Source organism: Tursiops truncatus, chromosome 2 (genome assembly GCF_011762595.2).
Source record: "Tursiops truncatus isolate mTurTru1 chromosome 2, mTurTru1.mat.Y, whole genome shotgun sequence".
Taxonomy (NCBI): Eukaryota; Metazoa; Chordata; class Mammalia; order Artiodactyla; family Delphinidae; genus Tursiops; species Tursiops truncatus.
The window spans coordinates 167,855,707-167,870,586 of record NC_047035.1 but is presented as its reverse complement, the minus strand read 5'-3'; the positions used below and the strand labels follow the sequence as shown (position 1 = coordinate 167,870,586).

Below are 14,880 nucleotides of genomic sequence, written 5' to 3'. Positions count from 1 at the left end.
AGGCAGCCCAGAGTGGGCATGGTTACAGGTTATGGTGAGCTATCGCCTAGACTCAAGTATTCTAATTATTCTCCCAAGGATTTGTACAGAGGAGTTCAGATAAATTTCACACCTATTATTTCCATGTCATTATAGCCAGTAGTGATGCAATTAGGAACTTAACCAAATGAAAACCAGACTTGTTCACATTCAGCGAGATAGAACAGGGCTAGAGCAGGATTCAGAATCTGAAACTCAAGCCCTCGTGTCAGAGCTCATAAAAAAATCTAAGGTTGGCCAAGATCTAAACTGGAGAATGAATTAGTTTTGAGCAAGATTATTTGCAGTATTTTAGAGAGAGCCTTTGAATCAAAAGCCAGTTCCTTCATTTTACAGGTAAGGAAACGGAGGTCCTCAAAGAAAGATTCAGGGCCACCCTAAGGCCACAACTCCTGCTAAGTGGAGAACGAGGCTTAGCACCCAGATTTTCTGACTTGTCAGGCCATAAAATAATTTTCCTGTTATGCCTCAGTCAACTGTTATTTTAAAACTTGCTACATCTTTTGCAATATCCATCAAATTAAATATACCATACTGTACTGGCACAAGTCAGCAATTTCAGGACTGTTGCAACTGACATCTTACACCTAGTAAAGCTTCCAAAGGATCTGTGAACTCAGCCTCTCTGAGGACCTGCTTCCCTTGCACAAAAGGGACTGCAGTGTCATAGGGGCATCTACATGCATCAACAAACAATGACAAGTGACATAAGAAAGAATGACATGGACAGTAAAAAGCCCAAGAAGCCTGTACAACCAGATGTGTAAGGCCCTCCTTACACATCTCCCCCTCGGGTACCAACCCAACGATGGTGTGGCAACTTGGGAACTTATTAGCAATGACTTCAAAATGAAATACTGATGGCCTCTGGGTAGCAAATCAAGAACATATGAGTCCCCACTGTCAATCTGTGATGAAACAGCTGAGAAATCAATAAAATGGCTTACGCTGTTAGAACTCTGTGGAGTGATTTTCTTCAATATGACCCCAAATGTCACCCAGTCTATTTCTTCCAGCTTCTCACTTGCCATCTTTTCCTTGAGCTGAGATAGTCTGATCAGTCTTCGGCCAGTCATTTTCTTGTTCATTTCTGTGGAGGATACTCGAGGCTTCCTGGGTCAAGAAACCAGCGATTGGTAGATTACTATTCTAAGAAGAGATTATCTGGCACTGTAGCAAATTGGTTAGCACAGATGTAGTTGGCAGAAATCTCTAAAGCACCTGTTTTCAGGGAGGTGTAGTTATGTAGTAATGGACAAGGCACATATTTTTACAGCAGATAAAAATGAGATAATATTGGGACTTCCCTGGCGGTCCAGTGGTTAAGACTCTGTGCTTCCACTGCAGGGGGTACGGGTTTGATCTCTGGTCAGGGAACTAAGATCCCACATGGTGCACAGTGCGGCAAAAAAAAAAAAAAAAGAGAGATAGAGAGAGATAATTTTAAAAGCTAGGTTTGCTTTTCCTTGGATCTAGAACTGGGACCTCTGTAGAAAATAAAGATCACAAATTCTTTAAGTTCTTATGAATTCTAATATAAAGTTATAATATCCTTTTAAAAATAATCTCTTGACTTTAATACAAAATCATGAAAAAAGTAAATAAGATATTTCAATTCCATCAATTCTGTAAGAATTTCAGAAGTTCTACTATTTCTAATTAGTTTTCTTTAAGCCAACCTTTTCACATAATAAATAAAAGCTTTGAACCTAGCTTCAATTAATATATTCTTTTTCCTAATGAGTGGCTAAAAACTCATGAATTTGCAAATTGTTTTTCTCTAGTAGAATATTAACATCTGTTCCATGTTTGATCATATTACATATTCAAGGACAAGAGAAAACAGGAAAAAACATGCTTTCTGACTCTTTCAGAAGGCTTCTAGAATAGAAAGTCCAAGAGCTACCTCTGAACAATGAAGAATATTCAGGAGGGAAACAGTGACATAGGTGAAGAAATCCTTTCTTTGCCTTATTTCTGTAAGTTAATAGGTTACTATCAGGCAGTGATCCTTCGGAGTATTTCTAGGTTCTGTGGTTCAAGTAGAACAATTACAGAGACTCAAACAATTCTGCAATCCGCTAAATTTGTAGGCCTCTCAGAAGCTTTGGCTGAGTGTTTCAACTTCATCTACTTCCATACAGTTCAAACGTTCAGCACGCTCACATCAGCAACGTCTTTCATTATCTGTAGGGAGTTTCAACTGGGAAAGGCAGTATCATCTCAGGAGGGCCATGTTTACCTTGAAAAAGAACCCTGAGCCCCCTCAATGAGCTTTTACTGTATTCTGTCCCTCCGACACTGTCTCAAATGTAATTAAGATACTGATCTTCCCCCCAATTTTGGAGAGTACGGAGTCTTTACAATAAACTTCTACTGCATGTTAGCAGTCACTTGTTCTCCCCCTGCTTAATAATAAACTATTTAAGAGCTTAGCAGTTTTATTTTTGATTGACAGCTCAGGTCTTCTAGAGGAGTTGCACCTGGCTACTCAGCTAGACAGTACTAAAGGCAATCAGGTTTCAGAGTTAAGGGTTACTGCTCTGCCCTGGGCTTCAAGAGCAGTAATAATGGAGATGCAAGGCAGTAGTGATGCAGAGCACAGAAGGTTTAAAAGTCCGCTTCTTCCTGAACTGATCCTGGGATTTATTCCTATTTTAACTGAATATCTTAATTTCTCCATGGAACAGATACACAGAGTATAAATTGGCCTTAAAAGTTATCAGGAAGAAAAAGAGCACAGCTATTTCTCTTAACATCAACTGTAAGAAGATACTACTATCCTGGTTAAACTGTATATACCTTTAGGTGTTTAAAAATAGTCTCTATCACTGTTTCCATCAGTTTCTGGTTAAATACAGTACTTATTATTTACTGACCTCTTTTTATGAACATATATCTTTTATTCTTTACACAAGCAAGAGAAAGTTTTCCTCATTCATATGTAAATATATGGTTCAAACCCAGTGCTGATGGCTAGTACGGTCAAGTTCAAGAGCTGTAGGTCTTATGCGGATCTGCGGTACAAACACACTATTTCTGGAACGCCAGGTCCCTAGGAAGGAGGAAGAGGCATCTAGTGGGTCCTATGAGCAGAGTGAGAGGCCCGTTACAGTTACTGACCTGAGCCTCAGGCCGGAGAAGGCTTCCACGGAGACTGTCTGAGTTGTTTCCCCAGAGCTCCTGGGGGTCCCTGCACTCTGATCCCTCGTCATCCCACCAGGTTTGTTCCCAGGAGTTGTTCGGAGTGGTTGGGAAGGTGCACTTGTCATCTTGAAAGATGAGCTTTGGGGCTCTAAAAAATGAACATAAAAATTAAAAAGAAAACCACACTGATAACTAAACATTAAATGGAATTGCTTCTTTTTTTAATCAACATATGCAATAATCAAATCTTGAGAGAACAAAGCAAGCCCACAGGACCATTTCTGTACTACCCCCAGATCTGCAGTGTGGTCCAAAGAGCTTGCCGCGTATGAAAATGTTTTATAGCGCCGCTGTCCAGTGTGGCGGCCACCAGCCACAGGTGGACACTGACCACTTGAAACTGACTGGTGTAGCTAAGGAAATGATGCCTAGTTTAATCTACTTAGCCACATGTAGCCAGTGGCTGCTGCAGCAGTGCTGCTCTAAAACACTGTTCCTCTGGGCAAAGCCATTTACTGAGTATTCACCATATACAGAGCACTGCAGAAGATTCCATAAGGGAGGTAGAGACCTCCTACAGAAATCAGTAATTAGTGGAGATGTATGCACAGGGTCAAATTCTACCTGAAAAACATCCAAAGTTAGCTCCCCTTTGTTTTCTTATCTCTTGTTTCATTTCATTTCAATCCCATTTTACTTGGGGGGGGCGTAATTAGGGGGCCCAGGGTATTCTGACATGGTTACTTCTCATATTTTAGAAGCATCTGATAATGCTCCTGAGGGTCAGAAAGCTTGGGTACTCTCCTTAATACAATCTCTCTCTCTCTTAAGTAAGATTGTTGTTTACCTTCAAAGCGACTTTGGATCACTTCTCGCAAGCCAGGGGCCAGGACAACCCTAGAACTTTAGAATCTCCAGAAACCATGCCCTTGACCCATCCCTTCAAAACCTAACTTTGGACATTGCCTAATAAAACAGCTTAGTAATATACCAAAGGTCCTAAGGGGATAAACACTATTAATAAGTGGATACATGGAATATATAATTTTTGTCAAATAAATACGAACACTAGGAGCCTACAGGTATTCCGTCCTATTGAGCCATATGTATCATATTGTAATGAAAAGGGCCTCTCTGAACATGTGATCAATAAAATGTTGCTTACTCTAAACTATGTTATCTCCAGACCATTTTGTCTTAGATCTTCCAAAGAATCACTTTGGGCAAAAAGGCAGTACGACAAAACCAATACATAGAGCTTATAAATCCTTTTCATTTTATTTTGTGTGTATATATGTACGTGCTGAAATAGGATTTTGAGTACCATTCTATACTCCTGGCAAAGAAGTCTTTTCTAAAGAATGGACCTTCTGGTTTAAAACAACCTGGCTTCAAATAAAACTTGATCATTTTATAAGGGGATCAGTCTCACAGTCTGAAGATTAAATCTCTAGATTGCTAGCATAAAAACTCAACCCAGTGGTTATACTTGACTATAATTCAAGTCAACTATAGGACTATAAGAGCTAAAAAAATATTGAATCCACTAAGCATTTAGTTAAATATCTATTCTCTACCTAAGGATTTTCTAAGCACTTTGAGATGTAGAGAAAGATTAGGAAGTATAGCATATGGTTTCCATTCCCAGGAAGCTTACTTTTCTCAATGGGCAGGTAAGATACACCAAAACACACACACACATACACACACACATGACGTTGCCAAAATATATTGCAAACAGAACCCAAGCAGTGAGAAACCAGGGAGGCCTCAAGTACTACACCTGCAGGTGAAACTTTGGGTGTCCGAGCCACGCGCTTGGGTTTTGGTAGAGTAGGGACGTCAAGCTCTGCAGAAAAGCGCGACGACTCCTGAATTCTCTGAACTTTCTTCTCCTTAAGAGGGGGACGTGGAGACTTATCTACTCGATTAAAAGTAAAAGAAATTAGTAAAGAAAATTTAGAAAGGGGCTCAAAAACCGTTTTACCAGGAGTTGGATGCAGAAGTAATGTTATAATTTCTTCGTAAGAGAAATGCATACTATCCTTAGAATTAGTCTGATTACCTGGGGTTTTATGCAGACGGGCTGGACTTGCAGGCTGTTTAATTGTAGTTAGTTTCAGCTGTTCTTGTAAGGACTTCATTTGCTCTTGCAACTTCCTTAATTCATCTAGGGAAGAAAAATATATTGATTTAAGAACCAGACCAGAGGAAATAGTATACATGATGAAAGTGCTGAAATGATTTTTGATGTCCACCCATCACCTCCACAACCTTGAGACCCACAATAGAATCACATACCGAAAACTCACAATTAACTTTTGCACTTCGAAGGGGTCCCCTCAGAGAAAGAAACATGATTATTTCCAGTAATCAAATCTCTAATACCAAAGCTGGTTATGAATTTGTACTACTGACAGATAATCACAGATACATGTCCATGGTTGACAGTTTCTTAAGTCAAGAAATGATTATATTTATTTCGTAAATCAAGTACCATAATTAATATAATAAATGCTGGCTCCTGTATTAGAAGAAATAGCCCATTGATTAGAGCAGAATTTTACTGTAATTTAAAAATATATAAGAAAGACGCCAGGAATAAGGAAATGGCAGTCCTCAATGTGAGTGTTCAGAAATGGTCTTCTGCTGAAGTAGAACGTGTAGCTGCTTTGTAGTCTTGTCCCTGGCCCCCTTTGCTAAATCCTGAAGTATTATTTTTCTGTAACGAGCGTGAGAAATGTTAGAGCCATTCTGCGAAGGATCAGTCACACCTGGCTGACCCTGATATAAGGGGGCCTCTGTACCCTCCGATGCTGGCTTTAAATGCTCGCTCCACTAACTCGTCCAATGTCCTTGGCAAAGTCCTTCATCTCTACCCCTGACTCGGCAGCTACTTTGAGGAAAGCTGTAAGACGGGCGGTCTGCATCAGGGCTACTGTAAAGGAATTAGAGAAAGCAAGTGGTAGGGCACCTTGCAGTTCCTGATTCGTTTTCCCTTGACTGGGGGCAGGACCAGGGAGGACCCTGCTGTGCGTTGATCGCGATGTAGGAGCTTCTTCCTCATCTGCTAAGTCATCCATGTCTCCAAAGAGAGCATCCAAATTCTCCTTTTGGTCTTCAGCCTTTTCCACTTCACCCTCATCAGCCTCCTCTGTGTAAGATTCACCATCACCGTCAGCATCAAAGAGCTCATCGAATGCATCAGGTTCACCATCTTGCTGGGTCAAGGGCTGACTCTCTTCTGAATTACAGTCCAAGGCCGACTCATTCTCCTCCAGCAGTGCGGTCAGCAGAGACAAATCATCCTCCTCCACTATGGGAAAAAGAAGAAAAAGCAAAGAAAGAAAGCCTACCTGTGAAAAACAGCCGTTGACAAGCAGAGTTAAAACATTCAACATTCATAAGGCAGTTAAAATGACTCGGCAGATTCACCATTTTGCCTGGTGTAAGTATTGTTCTTGTTTCTACCTTTCCTCTCCCCAGGTGCTTCTTGGAGGGCACTGGGCTAAGAAAGCAGGAGCCAGTATCTGCTTAGTGACCACCGTGGGGCAGCCACTGGGCTAGACCTGTTTACCTGTGCTACTTCAGCTAATCAGACACTTCCTGCAAACGAAATTCAACCCACAAGGGAATAACTGAAAAACATGCTAAGTATACATTTAGGTTCTAGATGGACATATTCCCTCACTTTTTAATCGTCTGAGCAATTTTTAAAAACTATAGAAAGTTACAAAGCATTATATTAAATGTATTCATATCCTGTCACCCAGAATTAGCCATCACTAACATTTTATCATGTTTGCTTTTAGCTTGTACATTAAATGGTTGGGAAAAAAAAAGTTTAAAAGGTTTATCACGTCAAATCTTGTCCCAACTCCTTACCACTGGCTGGCTCCAGGCCCCATTGCAATCACTGTCATAATTTTACTATATCACTCGAGGCCATTCTTCATACTTTTAACATAAATATATAAGTATTCATTAACATAGTATTCGGTTGCTTTAAAAATATTTATATAGATTATTTCATACTGTACGTGTTACTCCTATCCTGGTTTCATTCAACATTGCATGTAAGATTCATCCAAATCAAAATATAGTTGTAGTTTATTTCTTTCAACTGCTGTATAGTATTCCACGGTAAGACTGTATCACGTTTTACTCACCCATTTTCCAATAAAGGCCATTTTCCAATAAACGGGCTAGTTCTAATTTTTTCCCACTACAAACTAGGCTGCAAGCATGTATCTACCTTCCTGTACATTTGTGAGAGTTTCTCCCTACTACCTCACCAACATCTGGTCCATCATCTAAGATGTTCTGCTAATCTGATGAATGATTTTAAAAGGTAGCTTGCTGCTTTGATTGGCATTTCCAGGATTACTGGTGAGGTAGAGAACTGCTTATGTTTACTGGCCAGTTGGATTTCTTCTTTCTTGATTTATCTGTTTATTTTGTTTGCTCATTTTTTCCCCTATTTGGGCATGATTCCTTTATAAAATCAAAGGCATTTAAAGCAAAATCATTGAGAATATGTGATGCACCCCCTCGCTCGAAAGACAGGGGCTGAAACCTAGAAAGGTTAAGGGTCTGTTCAGGATCACATGGTGAAACAGGTCAGCACAGGAGCCTGGGTTAGGATGGAGATCTCTAGATCAGTAAACCAATATCCTTTCCACTGCTCTATGCTCCCTTACCAGAAGGAAATGAGCCAATAGCCAAACTCAAGGCCTAGAATCTGATGAAAGAGTCTAAAGCTTAAAGTCAGGGGTTGCCTAACGATTAGTCTGAATTGCTTAGTCAACAAAGACTCCAAGACTGCAGGGCGCAGCAAGAGAGAAGAGCCCATGAGACTCCCTAGGCGCCAGCTGAGATCACCACACCCCCAAACGGAGCCAAGAGGCCCTCCTCTCTCTCCCGTTCCAAGCTGCTGTAAAGAGCACACCCTGGAAGAGGCCTGGGCCCACACCACTGGGAGCCACAGGTGAAAAAGGTTGCCTAGTGGCTCCACACTCTGGGCCTTGAACCCATCTTTTCATGAGGACCAGGGCTGATCCCGTGATGCCTTCCATCCCAGTTTACCTCGGTCACCACCCCAAATCATCTGTCTTCTCCAAGTTATACTACTCCATCTTCCACCATCCTTGCTCCCAAACTCCTGGAATCTGCTCTCTGGACCCAACAGAATCTACTACCAGCCCATTTCCTATATCTTCAGTTGCTCTTACAACAAAAATCTGGCTGCCCTGTGACCCTCTTGAGTGGAAGTTCTTTAATCATCCACACTGCAAATGCTGGAACGGTGTCCAGCACGCACTAAGCATGCAATAGATATCTGGAGATCAACTCCAGGGTTCTGATGTCTTCTTTGCTTATCCCTGTTCACTCTGGAACCTCTTAACTTTTTTTTTTTTTTTTTTTTTTTTTTTTTTGCAGTACGCGGGCCTCTCACTGTTGCGGCCTCTCCCGTTGCAGAGCACAGGCTCTGGACGCGCAGGCTCAGCGGCCATGGCTCACGGGCGCAGCCGCTCTGCGGCATGTGGGATCTTCCCGGACCGGGGCACGAACCCGTGTCCCCTGCATCGGCAGGCAGACTCTCAACCACTGCGCCACCAGGGAAGCCCCCTCTTAACTTTCTTCAAGCCACAGTTCATGACAGAAGATTTTTTTCATCAAGATCCCCTCCTGGTTGCTGTCACCGACTGATTTCCCTTTGGATGCCTCCCTCTTCCCCTCCATCTCTACTGCTGTCACCATTCTCAGTCACTACAACCTGCACAAGGATGATCCAGCCAATGCCTTCGTCTCTGTTTCCTGACCTCACCTTCAATGGTCCTGTCCTCCCCTCATCTTATGGTTGCCAGGGATAATGGGGGTGGGTGGAGGGATAAATTGGGAGATTGGGACTGACATATACACGTTGCTATATATAAAATAGATAACTAATAAGAACTTGCTGTATAGTACAGGGAACTCTACTCAATATTCTGTAATGGCCTATATGGGAAAAGAATCTTAAGAAAAAAAAAATAAAAAGAGTGGATATATGTTTAACTGATTCACTTTGCAGTATACCTGAAACTAAACAACATTATAAATCAACTATTCTCCAATAAAAGTTAAAAAAAAAAAAAGATGTCCAAATCCATCGACCCTCCTACAGTGTTTTTACCACCCTCATACCCCATCTCCTCACTTTGGATCCATGTTCTATCATTATAATCACTGCCTTCTAAAGCTTCTTAACTCCCCTGCTTGTCTCTCTTGCCCTCATGGTTCTTAACCCTGATGAAATCCGAGAGGCCACCACCTCCCTGCCTGCACTCCACCTGGTGAACTTTCCTGAACAAAGACCCACCACCATGACTGGTTTAACTTTAAATATACACCTGCCAATAACAAACGGGCAGTCAATACTGCTTAAAAATCCTCACACTTCCCTGATAACACTTGCTTTCCTGTTCTCTAACTCCTTCCCACGTCTCTCCTTAAACCTCTGATGCCCTCTCCTCCCACTTTAATCTTGGCTGACTGATGTTGTTTCGTATTTTATAGGAAAAAGCATAGAAGCAATCAGACTTCATCATCTTTCACTACCAAACCTGAACCTGTATTCTCTGCTTTTCCTCCAGCGATGACAGATGAAGTGTCGAGTCCTATTTCTGGCCCATTTCTCCATTTAGACACTGGTTCCCACTTTCAGCTTCTCCAGGACTTCGGGTGACAATCACCAGCTCTCTCCCACATCACCGGTTCTTCCCTGTCTCCTGGCGCATTCCTCTCAGCATCCAAGCTCGTTCCAGCGCCTTCCATCTTACCAACTACCTGATATTTCCCTACTTGTTTTTTTATTATCTTGCTCTCTCTACTAGCAAGTAAACATGGATGTTGTTCAACAGCACCTAGCACCAGGAAACTTTTTGATTTCGTCTGTACTGGACCAAATTGTAAAGCCATGCCAGCCAAATGAGACTTTTTTTAGATACAGTGATTTCTGAGAGAACATGGACCCATTCACCACTTCTTCTCATGACCACCTCACAGCAAAAAGTTACACTTTGTATTACATCAATGGCTCTGTAGGTAATTTGGTGATTTTAAGAAATAGGAAACTATCGTTATACCAATGGTACAATCAATCTCACATATTATCACAGTGTGATGAATTTCAACATTTGGTTTTAATTTTTTTAAAAGTCAAAGTGTAACAAAGTTGGGCTTTAAAATTACCAGCCAGAGTACACCTGAAACTAACACAACACTGTACATCAACTATACCCCAATAAAAATTTTGAAAAATAATAAACAAAATTACACAACCAGAAAAATAATGCATTTTACTTGTTAGGGTCTCTTCACAGCCAGCACAATCATTTTTGTGCTGCTCTCAGGCTAAGCTCTGCTAATTAGAGCAACATCACTTTGCTAGGTAAATATTTTGCACACATCCCTGCAAGATGAACAAAATTTAAAAGCACTATAAGAATTTAAGTGAGAGCTAGACTGAAACCATTTCAACAGATTTCAATATCAAATGTGAACTCCGACGTGGGCTGCCTGGGTTCAAATCCCTGCCTCTGACAGTTTCACTTGTGACAAGTCACTCAGACATCTGTCTTCCGGTCTATAAAATAGTTGCTGTGAGGGTAAAATCAGTTAATACAGTCATCTCTGGTATCCACAGGGCATGTGTTCCAGGATCCCGCATGGATACCAAAATCCACAGATGCTCAAGTCCCTTATATAAAACAGCGTAGTATTTGCATATAAGCTATGCACATCCTCCCGTACACTTTAAATCACCTCTAGGTGATTTGTAATACCTAATACAATGAAAATGCTATGTAAATACTTGCCGGCTCTCAGCAAATTCAAGTTTTGTTTTTTGGTACTTTCTGGATTTTTTTTCTCGAATGTTTTCTATGTGCAGTTGGTTGAATCCGCAGATATGGAAGGCCAACTGTATACGTAAGATCTCCGAGCAGTGCTTGGCATATTGTAAGTACATGTCAACTACCGTTATTATGAAAGACAATCAGTGCTGTCAGGAACAGAAATCTCACCTGATTAAAACAAATAACATTCACTGACTGAAGTGAGATTTCTTTCGAAACACTCAGACAGTGCTTGAGGGGAGGGCAGCGATTTTCACTATTTTATAAGTGGAATAAGTAACAACAAGCCCATGAACACAAGAGTGATCTTCCATGAAACAAAGAGGAACTGAGAAAACGGCTAGGACTCACCATCCATGCTGTCAAGAGAACAGTGGAGATGGAGAGCTGTGCGGCAGGATCAGGTGCCCAGGAGACGGCAGGAGATGCAGGACCTTGGCTGTGTGAAATGAACGTAAGAAAAGACACCCTTGAGTCTTCTCTCTCACATCGCACGCGTATCCAGCAAACCCAGAAGCCTACAAATTGTAGGGGCTTGAGCTCAGAATTCATCCAGACTCTGGCTATTTCTCACCCCACCACCAACACCATCTGCCTCCTAGTATGGAAGCAGTTCCTTTTCTTGTCTCCAATCTATGGTTACAGAAACTTGGTTGAGGTATAGTTTGTTTGATATTAGGTTACACAGATGAGACAAATTGTGAACAGGTATTATGAAGGCTGGTCTAAATAGTAGGGCTATTATGTTTTATTTCTTGTAACACATCTGAGATCTACATTGTCCATAAGAGCCTACTGTGTGGTTCTACTTAGTTGCAGCCTTAGTCACATCAAGATTTCGATTCAGTACTAGTTAGCAAAGCTCAGAGGAATAGTTGGCATAGTTAATTAGGATAAAGTCATATAATTCTGTGCACTTTCCTTTTTTCATTTAAAATGGTTTTTAGAACTGCAAGAAGAAAATATAAATTTTTCTACACTACTGCTTAACTTACATGGGCCCTATAATATATATGACCGTGCTAAGTCCGATGTCAAATATTAATTATGGTGCTTTCTTTTCATTTATTCAACAAACATTTCTATGGACCCATCATGCAGGTTCTATGGACCCTGCACTGTGTTGTCTACTGGGGAATCTGCGGGATTGTAAGCTTCCTGAGAGCTAGGTAGGAGCAAACTGTTCTTGTTTATTTGTATAACCAACCCTGTTTTCCCCCGAACAAACCCACGCACCCTTCCTCACCCTCACACCTAGGACCATCCGACAAGTGCTAGGGGTTCTATCTCCAGTATATTGCTCAAATCTTTTACTTCTCCCCAATTTCACTGCCAAAGAGCCTAGTCCAAGCCACCATCAATCTTTTGCCTGGACTACCGTGTTAGCTTCCTGTATTGGTCTCCCTGTCTCTGTAATTTATCCTCTGTACAAAAGCTACAGTAATCTTTTCTTTCCTTAGTAGTCTTTTAGGAACGTTAAGTCAGATGGCAGCATTCCCTTGATAAAATTTCTTTAATGGTTTTTCCATTGCCCTTAGAACAAAATTTACAAAAGTTCCTGCGAGGCAATGTCTACTCTCTCTCCCGCCTACTTCCACTTCCTCAGTTTCTTCTGAAACCACTCCGCCCCCCCCCCCCCCCCCCACGGAGGATTCTCCAGCCAGACTAGCCTGCTTTCAACTTCTTGAACACACAAGTGCTTTGGGGCCTCAGGTTCTTTGAAAAGCTCTCCCCTAGTTCCTTCTCATCCCTCAGTCTCTGCTTAACTCTCCACTTTTCTAAGCCTTTCCAGACCACCCTATCTGACCAGGCCCCTGGAACCCTCTCACCTCCTCCTTTTCATGACTTTATTGCACATTCCACTAATGGTGTACCTGTCTGTTACCTGTTAGCCACTTTAAAGTGTAAACTTCACGAAGGCTGAAGTGATGGGTGACGCATTCAGTAACTATTAGCAAATCATCAATTTGAACAAATGAATGAATGAATAAGACACAGTACAGACGGCACCCGTTTAGCAAGCGTCTTAAAAGGTTACCTTTAAAAAGAAAAAACTGGACCCTTAAATAGCCTGGACGGCCGAACACCTGGCACCTCTCGGTGCATTTCGAAACTGCCCGCAATCCCCCAGCCCCGGAACCTCCGCCGCTCAGCACTCAGCGCCCACCCCCGCGCCCGGCCCCGCGCTCGGCCCAGGTCGCCCCCGCGCTCGCCCAATTCCAGTCTCGCCCACCTGAGCGCCCCCGGACTCCGCGCCTCCCGCCCTCGGAGCTCGCTAAACTCTCCCACAGACGCGCGCGGGCAGTCCCTCACCCTGCCCCTCAACAGTCGCAGACCCGCACCTTAACCGGCTCCGAACTCCTTCTCTTTCCACAGCCAGACCGCCAAAATTCCAACTCGACTCCGCCCCCACGCCTCTGACGTCAGACGCACGCGGCTCGGGGCTGCACTGATTGGCTACTTCAGAGGTCTTGGCGGAAACGACCGTGGGGGGGCGGGAAGAAGGTGACCCTTGCGTAGAGCAATCTGATTGGCTCACGTGACCGGCGCCCTCTTTGTTGGGGGCAAGGGAACTTCCGGTCGGTGCAGCCCTGGCTTCCTCCGGTAGGTGTTCTAGCGTCCCCACAGGCGCCGGGAAGTAGAACTGTCCCTGTACGGTATGTTCATAGGAGGTCAGAAGTTAGTTCCTGACACTTTCAGGCACTGACCGTGTCATCCAGTTCTGAGCCTCGTTTTCTCTTACGCTTGACGCGGAGAAGCCTGCACACTGAGGCTCAAACCGCGGAACCCACTGCAGACCTTCCCCCTGCCCTCACAGATTGCCTCTGGCTGGGTTGACTGTATAGAGGTCTGAACAGGCTTGTTGATAATTTCGCTCGGTTGGTTATTTTACAACCTCGTTTTCAGTTGAGATAATGGGACTGAAAAACAAACCAAAAATCTGGTCCACTTTTACCTCTCTCTGACCGTCGTCACCGTCTGTAAAATGAGAAGGAAAGACTAGATGAGATTCTTAGACCCAGTAGAAACCACTGTTTGCGGAGGAGTTCGTGGTCCGTGGACTTTAATTGCGTCAGAGTTGGGAATAACTGTTTTCTGCTTCTTCCCACCAAAATGTCAGCATCGGGAGACCAGGGGACCGTGTCTTTCTCATCTTCCTAGCTCTTCCTCTGTCTTTTCTCTTGCTGTTGGTGCCTGGCACACAATAAATGTTTACAGAGAGAAAAAGTAGAATAGAGTATGTGCTCCTGAACAAGGCACTTAGCTTTGGCGGGGGCGGGGCGGGGGGTCAATTTCTTCATCCGTAAAGTGCTGATAATAGCGATAACTAGAGGGTTTCAGGAAGGATCAAATGAGAATTTCCAGTACCTTTTCACACACTGGTTATCAGCCATAATCTTAGTGCCTCAGGTGTACATGTTTGGACAAAGACAAGGTCCATATTGTAGGCATTTAGTCTAGTTTGGGAGATGTGATCTATGCATAAAAGACAAATAACATAAGGTGACTACCAGGGAGCACCAGTCTTGCTGATGAGGAGGTAAAAGATAGGTGGAAAGATGAGGTGGAAACATTTTAAAATGTAGGTAAAACAAATAGGGTGGCAGATGATGAATATTCTGTAAGCGGTAAAGAGACCCCGTTTGAGCAGGTGGGGGAGGAAGGTAGATGGATAGAGAAAGGTGTGGCTAAGTGCCCAGACTATGCAGTTAAGACTGCATGATTTTTAATTGCCACATGCTAACTGTGCAGCCTCGGCTAAGTTACTTAACCTCTCTGAGCCTCAATTTACTCA

General features: G+C 42.8%; 1 protein-coding gene across 5 annotated transcripts in view; it reads right to left on the bottom strand.

The window, feature by feature from the left end:
* MCM10 (minichromosome maintenance 10 replication initiation factor) overlaps positions 1-14,014 on the bottom strand; it is a 119,942-nt gene extending 105,928 nt beyond the window's left edge. For 3 of the 5 annotated variants that reach the window (XM_019933448.3, XM_033852460.2, XM_073801654.1), the window contains exons 1-7: positions 13,427-14,014; positions 11,436-11,523; positions 6,161-6,502; positions 5,252-5,356; positions 4,970-5,107; positions 3,163-3,334; positions 987-1,152 (exon numbers count right to left, since the gene is read on the bottom strand). In XM_019933448.3, the coding sequence (XP_019789007.2) occupies positions 987-1,152; positions 3,163-3,334; positions 4,970-5,107; positions 5,252-5,356; positions 6,161-6,502; positions 11,436-11,442 (930 nt within the window). In that variant the 5' untranslated portion in view covers positions 11,443-11,523; positions 13,427-14,014. Of the gene's footprint in view, positions 1-986; positions 1,153-3,162; positions 3,335-4,969; positions 5,108-5,251; positions 5,357-6,160; positions 6,503-11,435; positions 11,524-13,317 lie in introns of all 5 variants that reach the window. The other 2 variants (XM_019933447.3, XM_033852459.2) reach the window with 2 other exon arrangements.
* Between the last annotated feature and the right edge of the window lie 866 nt (positions 14,015-14,880).